At 45.8% G+C, this 12,563-nt stretch overlaps 1 protein-coding gene across 1 annotated transcript in view; it reads right to left on the reverse strand.

Annotated features, from left to right (window-relative positions):
- The window catches only part of TTLL12 (tubulin tyrosine ligase like 12), a 55,303-nt gene extending 49,389 nt beyond the window's left edge, over positions 1–5,914 (reverse strand). The window contains exon 1 of the mRNA XM_054037685.1: positions 5,640–5,914. Coding sequence (XP_053893660.1) covers positions 5,640–5,759 — 120 coding nt within the window. The 5' untranslated portion in view covers positions 5,760–5,914. The remainder of the gene's footprint in view (positions 1–5,639) is intronic.
- Positions 5,915–12,563: the final 6,649 nt, after the last annotated feature.

Here is a 12,563-nt window from a genome sequence, read left to right on the forward strand (position 1 = left end):
TTTGGGCGAGTTGTAGAGGTACCAACAGGGAGAGGGAAACTTTTATCTACATTAAAACACTCAAAATTCTATATTGCTAGAACATTTTAGGCCTTGCTTAAGTTAACATAGAGAAAAGGTTCCTTCCACTCAACCAAACACAGGGGACTTTCCCCTGTTCCACTCTAGGACTCACTGGACTGGAACAGGTTTGCTTTAACTTCTGCCCCATGAAGACCCCACAATCCCTTTCACCCCGCCCTTGCCATGCCTGCCATTTCTTCTGCCTATCTAAGGAAACATAGCTCAGTGTCACTCTTTTCCCTACATGTCTGTCCCAGTCTACTGCCTCCTCACCATAATTCCTTCTGACTTTCTAGCCCTCCCTCAGATTACCCTTTACTCTAGTTCTATGGGAGCATTAGCATCTTCAGCAGTAGAGCCTGGTATCAGCAGCAGACCAATTTCTATGTATGCATTTATTAAAAATGTTGAACATTGCTCTGTATACACACGAACAGAGTGACCTGGACCACAACCATGAGCAAAAGGAACAGAGAAACAAGTACAGCATCCTGCTACCATACGGCAGCTCTCTGCACAAAGCATTTCTCTACCCTGTCCTAATAGACAAGGAGTCAGGACCAGACATTCTTTAGCAAAAAAAAACTAAACAAAAAAACAGACTGTGGCTTTTTGATTTTAACAGAACAGTCTGACAGTTTATGAGTTCCTCCTAGCTTCCTGACATGGAGCATGACAAGGCAACCACTTAGCATTCAGAGCCTCTTCACCAGTTTTTTACTGCTCCTGTTTATATCCTTCCCCTAATAAACTCCTACTTAACTCATACCACGGCCTTCCTATCTTGGTGCAAGCTATTTTTATTATTTTTTACACACACACACACACACACACACACACACACACACACACACACACTATTTTTATATATGCATTTTTGTAGAGAAACAGTTTGCGATAGGGAGTGAATATGATAAAAGAATATTATTAAGGCTCCAAAGTCAAGCACTCAAAAGTTAGGAGATGCCAGAATTAAGGCTGCCTTTGCAAACTTAATTCAGTTCCATTGTGCACATGTATTAGGATACAGCCTTTAATTACATGAGCACATACTATTTTCCCCCTCAGGACTATGTACTGAATGAGGCAGGGGTCTGGGAGGGTGGAGGGGGTGAGAGAGAGAATGCAATCATATAAAGACAATCATAATTAAGGCTAAGATTTTGTGATGAATATTTTTAGTAAAAGTCACAGAGAGGTCACGGGCAAAAGAGAAAAATTCACGGAAGCTGTGACCTGTCAGTGACTTTTACTAAAAATACCCATGACAAAATGGGGATCTGTGGGTCCCCACACAGGCAGGCTGTTTTGCAGGGACTAGGAGCTGCCTGCAGGAGCTGGGGGCTGCAGAGTACCCCTGCCACCTGCAGCTCGGGGGCCTGCAGCGGCTGCGAATGTGGAGGGGGTTCCCCCCTGCTGCCTCCAAGTTCAGGGAGGTTCCCCCACCACTCCCGAGCTGCGGGACACCCCATCGCCAGTGGCGGCTTGGAGCTCCAGGAGTCGCCAGAGGCGGTAGGGGTACCACGCAGCTCCAGGGCCGGCTCTAGCTTTTTTGCTGCCCCAAGCAGCCAAAAAAAAAAAAAAAAAAAAAAAAAAAAGCGCCGCCCCCGAGCCTCCCCACCGAGCGCCGCGCCGCCCCACCGCCGGAGCCCGCCCCGCCCCCCCACGCCGAGCGCCGCCGGAACCCCCCCGCGAACGCCAAGCCCCCAGCACCACGCCGCCGGAGCCCACCCCCGTCCCCCGCCGAGCGCCGCCAGAACCCCCCTCCAGCACCGCGCCCCCGCCGCACCCCTCCCCCCCCCCCCCCCCCCGAGTGCCGCGCCCCGGAACTCCCCCCCCCCCCCGAGCCCTGTGCTGCCCCCCCCCGGCCGAGCGCCGCCGGAGCGCTCCCCCCCCCCCCGGAATGCCGTGCCGCGCTCCCCCCGGCGCCCCTTACCAGGTGCCGCCCCAAGCATGTGCTTGGGTGCCTGGAGCTGGCTCTGCGCAGCTCCCTGCCCCTGTGGGCAGCAGGGGACCCTGCCGCTCCCAACCACCGCAGACTTAAGTCACTGAGGTTGCTGGAAGTCACGGATTCCGTGACTTCCGCAATCCCCATGACTAAATTGTAGCCTTAATCATAATTCATATGTTCAAGAGGAACAAATTAAGGTTGCACAGGTCCTAATTCTGGAATTTCCTAACTTTTAAGTGCTTGACTTTGCACCCTTAATAATGTTCTTTTATCATAGTTTTGTGCATTTTATTTCCTAGGTTTTTAAAAAGGCAAATTGGGGGAAAAAATGAAATTCCATCAAGTGGCATCATATTGACACTTACATGGGCATCAGCAGGGTTGAAACCATTAGATACACTGTACAGACATCTGTCCCTTAGGCTAATGAAGTAACTTAGAGACTGACAACCTGCTCTTGCTACGAGTGGACCAGCACTGGGGGCAGATGAGACACTTTCCCGGCAGGGGTTCACAGATATTTGGGTTCCATTCCAGGGGAGCATTTTCTAGTTGACTGACACTCCTGCTTGACCTTCTGCTCTGTCCCCTTTGTCCTTGTCTTTCTCTTTCCCACCCCTGGCTCCTTGTCTCAGTCCCAATCTCCTAGCCCTGTAGTCCTAGTTCCTCTTCCCAGTCCTGCATCTGATCTCTCTCTCTCCTGACCCTCCCCATCCCATTCTCCTTGTCCAACCAATCCCAGTCTCCCCTTCCACTGCATCTAGTCACCTCTCCTCCCCTGTCCGACCCCTGTTCCTCCCACTGGTTCCTAGCTTGTCCAGTCAGTCCTGGTCTCCCTTATCCAATCTCAGTGTTGCCTCCTGGAATTCAATAAAGCCAAAAACTGCCCCTCCCCACCAAGTGCTCTTTCCCTCAAGCACTCCCACCCCTAGCCTACCCTCCTCCACTTGCCCTCCCCACCACAACTCCCAGCCTTTCCGCCCAGCTCCCAGCCTCCTTGCCAAGCTAGTCTCAGTCTCTCTCTAACTCTCAGGCACAGTTTCTCACCCCTCCTCCAGCCTTCTACTCCTTTCACTCCTCTGGTGTGGCTTTTGTCCCCTCTGCATTAGAGTCAGACAGGCAGCTTCCTCCTCCATGCTGCCTGGGTCCCTGTAAGGGGGTCCTCGAGAGCACAGGACAAACTCACTCAGTTCTGGGATCCAGCCCCACCTCAGACCAGAGCAGCCGCTACAGGGAAATTCCAGCTTCAGCCCTGTAGCCCTGGGCTGAAGGGAGCATGCTCAGATGGCACATGCAAAGGCAAGTCTGCTCTAGGCGGTATGAGATGCTCAAGTGGGCTGAGTGGAGACACAAGATTTAGATGTTAAATTCTTACAAGTGACTAATGAGTATAGGTGAAATGCGATTTTGGGGCAGATTTTCTACAGGCACATCCCAGTCATGAAGGCCTACACCCATGTCAAGTCCCTGCTCCAGATCATGCTCCAATCATGGAAAAGTCACCCTTTTTTGGTTAACATGGGCAAATTGTGTGTGTGTGGGTGTGTGAGTGAGAGAGAGAGAGAATATGTATGTGTATATATTCCCCCCCCCCGTGAAACCGATGAACAGTTTTGACTAAAATCTTCCACAAAGTTCAGTATGAGGCAGACACCAGCATGGAAAATTTCAGCCCAAATGTTTAAAGTTTGGCGAAGTCATAAACAATTTGAAACAGGGTCTTATAACGAGAAATGTCTGGCAACCTTAACAGCAGCAGCGTTATCAGACTTGCCTATAACAGGATTACAATTTCCCCCACTAATTCCCCCTAAAACATGTAAATCAATTTCTCCCCAGCAAGGCCAACATAACGAAACTTGCAAACAGGACTCCTAAGCATGTGTGTATGAAGTAACTCATGTGCAAGTCTTTTCAGGACTGGGACAGAATTTTGAGTTTTTAGGCCAAACCATTTTGGACATATGATAAAAATAAAACAAAAAAGTGACGTTTTAAGAAAGTCATCAATACGAAATTATTTAAATTTCATCAATTTAGAACCTCTTTTTTCTTTGTATTTTTTGAACTTCATAGGAATGTAGTACCCATGGATAAGATGTGCAGATGAGCTATCAGACACTAAATTATTTTGGAGGAAATTGTGTAAATGAAGAGGAGGTGGATCTCCCACCCCTCCCAGTTTGTCTTAAAAAGTCAAGTTAAGCATAAAATTGAAGCTAGTTCCCTGTTGTAACTTTGAAGTGGCTACTACCAGTCTGTAATAAGAAAACATGAAGGGGGAAAGTCCACTGGCAGTACAACATGTTCCCACAGTGGATATGGATAGAGTGTTCGGTACTCTAACCATCCAAAGGATGGCACTTGCAGTCAATAGAACTGTTCTTAACCAGAAAGCCAAGTGGGCAAATCTGGAGGTCAAATGGGTGGATAAAGAGGGGGGTTTTGTTTGTTTTAAAAAGCCAAGCCAAACTATGATACAGTAAGGCACCAAAAACACCAATATTTAGATACAACCGCTCACGGTTTTCTTAATGTCCCCTTTAGTTCCACGTGCTGGGGGCTACATGATAGAGCGAGGCCCTCTCCCCAACGTTCTTTAAATCTGACTTATTGCATAGTACCACCCATCAGCTTCCAACCCCCCTAAAGCCTTCTATCAATGATTACATGATTTAACAGATATATTTCCAGTAATACTTCTCCCCTAGTTCTACCTTAATATTTTAGATTTACTAACAGAGCTGACAAAAAATTCCACTCTCTCACATGCTAGGAAGCAATACATCCACCCATACTTTTACAAAGCTGTAGGGGAACCTCCTCTGCAAAGGTCTATATTTTAAGCTTTCCAAGGACATTGTCTTTGCATGTTTGTACTGCACCTAACACACAGGGGCCACAATCCTTACTGGGGCCTCTACACACTACTGCAATATAAACTAATAATATAAATATAGAAAATACTATTATTTGGTTATGGGCTCAAGGAGCATTTCCTGTGCGGTTTAATATTTTTGGAGTTTTTCCTTTGTCATTGCCTTCCCCTGCCCCGGCCACTAAAAGCCAAACTATACTGATGAAGGAAGAATAAACTTCAGCTGCATTTCACATGCTAGAGAGGTTTAATTAGGATTTGTTCAGCATTTTAAAGATCACAGTCTGTAGGTCTGGGTATCATGCCAAATATCATCATTATTTTTATTGCACTTGTAGAAAGAATCCAGAGAAAAGCATCCCCCAGTTACTGCTCTCCACACACTTCCTGTTTCTCCCCTAGGATTTAAGACCACCCACCCACCACTTTAATTAACTTTAAAGCACCCAAAGGAGCCAAGTTTCGTTTCCAAGCCAGCCTGAACAAGCGAGAGTTAAAGAGTCAAACCAGCCAAAACAAGGCGGGGAGACGTTAAAGAGGCTCACTGGGAAACAAACCTGGAGACAAGCCCTTCCAGCCAGGAGATCTTTTAACGAATCACTGGCATTAAAGGACCAGCCTCAGGGAGCATGTGCAGGAGAGGGCAGCAGGCAGCGCCTCTTGGCTCGGCGGCTCTGGCGCGTGCCATGCGTTCCCGGGAAACCCACCAAGCCCCGGCCCCGCGCTGCAAGACGCTCACCCACCCACCTCGTTCTCCAGCTTGTGCCGCAGGCGCTCCCAGTACAGCGGGGGCACCCCCGAGGCGCTCAGCGCCGCTCTATGCAGGGCCGCGAACGCCTTGTACTCCTCGGGGCTCTCCCCCTCCATGTTGCCGCTGCCGCCTCTGGGGCGTCTCTCTGAGAGAGTCCGGTAGCACGACACCAAAGCATGCTGGGCGGGGACTCGCTTTAAAGGGAAAGGGCTTCCTGTGCTGCTCGCGGGGGCTGGAAATCACAGAGCTCCCGCCGTATTGGTGAACCGGGCTCCACCGCTGCAGGGTTGTTTGCACCGTGGTTGCGTGCGGTGCTGCGGGTTTTCCTCCCCATGCGCCTCCGTGCAGCGCGGCCCTAGGGGTACTGCAGGCCACAGAGCAGTGAGCGCAGCACCATGAGGGTGTGTGCGGGGGAAGGAAGAGGAGGAATACACCCGACTGCTGCAATAGCCCTTTAGCTGGCTAGCAAATATTCAAGCGGCAAAAATCACCTCCAGATTTCAGCCACCCCTGCGTGGGGTTTGTGTGTGTGTTTTTGGAAGGTGGTTTGGTTTGGTTTGGCTCATTACAAAGACAGCAGAGCTCCTTGCGAAATAGGTATATAGATCTGAATGTCCAAAGTTCTGGTGGGTTTGGGGCCAGGCTGTTGGTTCAGGGCAGATATGCCAATGTGGCCATGTTTAACACGTAAAATAAATTCATTTCAACTTCACTACAGCCTCTTGCATTGTTTTTAGACACTTCTCCATAGTCCATATGGTGCCAGCCACACACCTTGATCACACTAGAGCAACTTTTTCAAATTATTGTTTTTAATAAGTTTTCCAGAAAGGCCCCCAAAATCCTGCAATCAGTTCCATCTGGAAGTCAGTGTAAGACTGGAGCCTAACTAACCAAAGTGAAACTGAGTAATCTATTTTCATTGTCCAACCAGAGAGAAACCAAAGAGACATCACCAATGGTACAAAGCAAATGCTTGTGGAAATACATAATGTGATTTTTTTTTAATCTTCACATCTCCTTTATGTATGTGTCTGTCTACCAATGTGATAGGCAAATTATGTGCTTTTAGTGGCACTTTTTGCAGGGAAGCAAATTCCCAAAGTTTTCAGTTTGTTAGTTGAAATAATTCCTGCTAAATCCGTACATGTTCTGATGTAATATGGGATGGAACTGCTTAATTCAGTTTTGCTTGAGGCACCCTACACTTTGTGGATGGAATTGACCTAAAGTGAGAAGTGGGTTATAAAGCTGCAATCAGGTCATGAGTCCATGCAACCCTTGGCGGCTGTAGTTAAGACTCTTCTCAGGCCAGAGCTGTCCACTTTTTTAGGCTCTTCTTGCTGCCTGGGAGCTCTCCAGGAGTTGTGGATGCCTTGTACAGCTGCAATGTCCTCTCACTGTGGATTTTCCACAGATTGAGTAAGCACCTATGCCAGCTCCAGCAGGTCAATATACAAGAGGGGATGGAGCCAGGATTGCCAACACTGAGCAGTAAAAATCATAAATCATCATGAATTTGCTTTAAAATCATGATTTTGTAAAAAAATGTTGGTAGTTTTTGTCTTTGCCTTGTGTTTTTTGAGCCATTACGGGTAAATCCCCCCCCCCCCCCCCCAAGTGTACACAAACATTTCCGGTTCGAGAGTTAACATTTAATATACATGTAAAATACAGGCCTCTCAGATGGATGGTTGGAGGGGACTCTACCTACCCTCTCCTAATCCCTGGGAAGGGGAGCTTCCATGTGTCCTTCTCCATCCCCCTTCCCTATCATTATCTTGTCTCTCACTTTTCCACACAGTCTCAATGACCCCTAACATTCTCCCTCCATGGTCATCCTTTCTCTTGTCACAAGTCCACCACCTACATTCATCTGCCCCACATTCCTGTCCCCCCTGCTCTTTACATTATCCTTCCTGCACTCCGCACATTCCCCAGTGTCCCTGTCAGTCTCTAGCCCCCACATCCCCACATATTCCCTGGCACTCCCTCAGGCCTCCCCTACCCATCCTCTCTACATTCTTCTGTCTCATAGTTTCCTGGCCAGCATCCTCTCCATAGAGTGGCGGCCCTTTTCCTTGAGGGCAGCCTGGCTTTAGTCTTATAGAAAACAATGGGAGATAGCAGCCATAGAGAGTAAGGGAAAATTCACAAGTTTGATGCAAGCACTCATGGCAACCCCATAAAGTATTGTGAGCTGCATGATAAAATCACAAGGCCTGGCAACTATGTGGATCTGGCCCTGTACCTACCTACCTACATACCATAATAAAAAAGGCAGTATGTCCAAAAGCTCAACGTACCCCCAGCACCAGTTACAAAACCAAAAATAAACTTAAATAGCAGCTTACTCTTGATAGCCAACAGCACTGAATCCCCTACAGAACTTAATACAACAAACTCCTCTACCCCCACATTGATGTAACCCCTCATTAAACCCCACCCTCGCAAATAGATGCACCTTGCAGCATGCTCTGAAAGGCCGTCATTTTTAGATCAGGTGGAGGAGTTTGTTTCAGAGCTCACAGGGTATGTGGTACCACCAAGCCTCCTCTCAAATGAAGTGGGATCCAGCTTGAGCACCTCTGCTGATGGCAACTCTGGAGCTCTATGGCACAGGGAGAGAGGTGGTCTCATAAGCTTGAAGGGCTTTATAGATCTAAGCTAACACCATAAACTCAGCCCAGAAACCAATAGGCAGCCAGTGCAGATGATGGGCTACAGATGTCATGTGCTGCTCACACAGAAGACCTGCTTAGTAGGCGGGCATCTACTTACTGCTCTGTTGTACATCTCTGGATTGATTTACGGTGCAGCCCTATGTAGAGCACACTGCAGTAATGGTAGTAAAGGCATGGCTCATAGTAGCAAGGTCCATATCTGAAAGAAACAGTAGCAATCTTTTGCCCAGGTGCAGATGGTTAAAAAAAAAACATCCCTGGATGCTGCTGCTCTACAATCATCCAGCTGCAGTTGAGGATCCAACACATCCCTCAGATTGGACAGCTGAATGAAAATGATGGGCAAACACTCTTAATCAAAAGGGGTTAGGTCAACTTTGCCATATCCTCTGGTTGTTTCCCTCAGCCTACTGCCATGAAGGCTTTATTATGAAGGCCATGGCTAAAAACAGCTACAGATTTAAACAGTATGCGATGACTAAGTATTCGTATTTCCAGCTTTGATTGCTCCTTGGTTTTGTGTCCTGGTGCACTGTTCTCACTTCATCATAAATTCTTTTGCTACATATTGTGGGTTGAAAAAATATGGATGCTGTGATTAAAATATGAAGGACTAATGACAAAGTATCATGGTGACATTGCCTGCCTAGATACTGCATTGTGGTTGTGAAGTTTTTCTGATGAGCTGTTTGTCTTTTCTGTCTTTGCAATCGACTCAATACATACATAGATATACTCTCTCATAGTGCACAGCATCACTGAGTTATATCACAATGAACAGTAAACACAACACAAGGGAATCTTTGGCTAGCAATCTTCCTCCACGTTTTGTTGTCTTCGTACAACCTTGAGAAGCATGTCATATCACATCCTGTCCAGTCAACTGCATTGTCAAACCACACTCACTGCAGGCACTCCCGCCCCTGGCACCTGGCACCAATACATGTAGAATTTGCTTTGGCAGTCTTCCTTGGCTCATCCACTCATGTGTCCTGCAAACTCAAGTTTTCTTTGATCATCTTGATGATATCCAGTATCTCTCCGGTTATATGCTGTAAATCCAGGTGATTTCCTCATGGCTAGTTACGTGTGAGGTATAGATAACGTGCAGCAATTACCTGTAGCACTCCAGTTTGATTGCAGAAAGCCTCTGAATATCCTGTTTCCTTAGCATCCATGTCTTGCGTGTATGTAGCAAGATGCTGAAGACAAGCAATTTCATTTTACACTGCATGGTAATGACTTTGCACCACCAGACCGAGTGTCGCTAGAGCAGCAGTTGCAAGTCCAATTGTACGTCGAATCTCTAAGTGATGTTAAGGGTCCCTTGTAGTCATAGTACCTAGCTATTTGACGTGCTCAATGTGTTCCAATGCTTTCTCCGATTTTGGTAGAAATAGCTTCACATTTTCAATCAACTTAGATGTTACCATTGTTTTTGTCTTTTTGTGTGATATCTTTAGACTTAACTTTTCTGCTTCCACTGCTACTCTTTCTAGCAATTTTGGCACTTCTTAGGATGATCCAATTAGATCAATATCATCTGCAAAGCAGAGATAACTAATTTTTCATCCAACAGTGGATACACCCTCCTGTAGGTTTCCATCAGTGGCTCTTCAAATTTCTTCAATATCACAGTTGATGAGAGTCAGTGATAACATGCAGCCCTTCCACGGTACCTAGGCTCTTCAAATTTCTTCAATATCACAGTTGATGAGAGTCAGTGATAACATGCAGCCCTTCCACGGTACCTATTTTGGGCCTAAACCCAACTTGTTCTTCAGTCTACCTGCCTAGATGTTAGGCTCAAATCTAGATGCTCACTGTATTGCAATTATACCTGAGGGTACCCTGTCAGATTGCTGGCTGACTGACCATTATCTAAAAATAAAAGTAGAGATGGACCTGAATCCAAATGCTGATCCAAACTTCCTTGAACTTTGGGAAAGTTTGGGTCCAATTCCAAACACTGTGGATCATATACATCCTATTATTATTACCTGCATCACTGTAGCATTTAGAGGCACCACTGAGACTGGGGCCCCATTGTGCTGCATGCTGCATCTACACACAGTAAGAAACAGTCCCTGTCCTGAAGAATTTACAGTCTAGACAATATAAATGGAGAAAAGAAGTAGAATTAATCCCATTTTACAGATGGGGAACTAAGGCACAGCAAGACTAAGTATCTTGCCCAAGTTGTATGCAGTGCAGTTTGTAGCCCCCTTTGTCCCAGGATATTAAAGAGACAAGATGGGTGAGGTAATATATTTTATTGGACCATCTGCTTTTGGTGAGAGAGAGAAGGTTTTGAGCCACATCGTGCTCTTTGTCAGGTCTGGGCAAGGTACCCTTCTTGGGGAGGTGGATTAACCATGCTGATGGGAGAAGTTTTCCTTTCGGCGTAGTAGTGTCTTTTCTAAAGCGCTACCACAGCACAGTACTGTGCTGCATGTGCACCACTGTAGTACTGCATGTGAAGACAAGCCCTAAAAGTTGAGAAAAATATAAACTTGCAAGTCTTGCATTAAAAAAATGTTATTTTGTTTTTTCAAAGACTAATTTATTTTGGGGCCAATTCTTTCTCACAGTAAGGAATAAATTACAACAAGCGTAGGCAAATTACCCATAATAAATTTGCAGCACCAATATCTATCAGTCATGCTCATAATATCTATACCATTCATAATTTGGTACAACTTAAGTAAAATCAATGGAGTAGAATTTTGTCACATGATAAATTATTCCTGTTGTCAAAATAAACTGGTTGGCATTTATCTATCAGCAGAAAACCATTCATTCATCATTCTAGTATGTCCACTATCATGAGTCTGTTCTACAAGAGATAAACTATTATAGTGTTAAAAAAAAAAAACCAAACAAAAACAAACAAAAAAACCCCCCCACAACCTCCGGCAACGGTATTAATCTGTCTGCAAGCAGCTACTAAGTGACAAAGCTGATGCCTCTTCATAATAATAATCTCTCAATTGATTTAACATCCGTTCTTTCAGTCTAGAATAATATACTACGTATATCTGGTGACAGTTTACACCTTTTACAACATCTTTAAATGAGCGGTTGATGTTACTACAGATGCTCTGTTTTCCTATTTCCTTTTCAGTTTACCATCTGGGCTATCCATTGATGGGCAATTTGTGTTGGTTCATTAGGTTGAAGCTGCATAATGATTATACATGTGACATATCAAAATCAACAACAAGACCATTGTTTCATTATGTAAGAATGTTCTATGGAAAAGACATTGGGCAAAATCATGTTTTCCTCTGGAATAAAGATTGGAGGGGCTGGGGAACTCTGGGTTTTGACTTTTGGCCTTTCTTCCAAATCATCATGTCAGGGCAGCAGTGGGATTCCCCTTCCGCTCACTCACTGCTCTGTGGAACAGGCAGCAGGTGTGTCTGAAAGTCACAGGCCTCCTAAGATCTGGGGTGGATTCCACAGAGGGCCGGCACCTCCATGCTACTCCCTGCACTCCATCCCTAAGGAGCCATGCTCATTGACACTCTGCCTGTGTCTGGGCCAACTCATCCGCTGAGGGGAGTCTGAAAATATGGTGTCGGAATCCACGCGATGTAAACCTGATAATGTCAGAATTACTTTATGCAAGGAAATTCTAAGGTTATTGGAGGGGGTGATGTCCGTGGCTCTCCCCTGGCCATGACTGCTACACACTCCCCCACATCTTCTAAAGTAACCAAGACCCAAATATGAAAAGAGTAAATGTGGCATCTCTGGGGCTTTTTTTACCATGGAGAAAACATGGAGGGGACACCTGTGACTACCAGATCATCACTTGCAGGATATCTGTAAGAAACAAGTCTGTTGTGCTCAACATTAATGAACTCTGCCTGCTGTCTGGGTATCAAGAAGCTCCTCATTGTCCACCAGTGCACATTAGCCAAAGATATAAAAATGACATTATTAAAAAAAACAGTTTTCTCATCTGATTGTTCTCTGCACTATGCCTCCGCCTGCACAGTTTGCCCAGGCACAAGGATGAGAGGAGTAGAGAGCATGTGTTCCATTTTCTGTTTATTTGAAAGTGATTCTAGCAAAAGTTTTATTACATGCTTCATTTTGAGCTTTGACATAGAAAACAAAGCTATTGATATACAGAGGCAAAGGGAAATGTAGAGTCAGATAAGATACATTTACAACAACATTTTCTACTACTGAATCTGGCAGTTTTGTTAAAATGTCGGTAAAGCTCAG

Source organism: Malaclemys terrapin, chromosome 1, assembly GCF_027887155.1.
Source record: "Malaclemys terrapin pileata isolate rMalTer1 chromosome 1, rMalTer1.hap1, whole genome shotgun sequence".
Classification (NCBI taxonomy): Eukaryota; Metazoa; Chordata; order Testudines; family Emydidae; genus Malaclemys; species Malaclemys terrapin.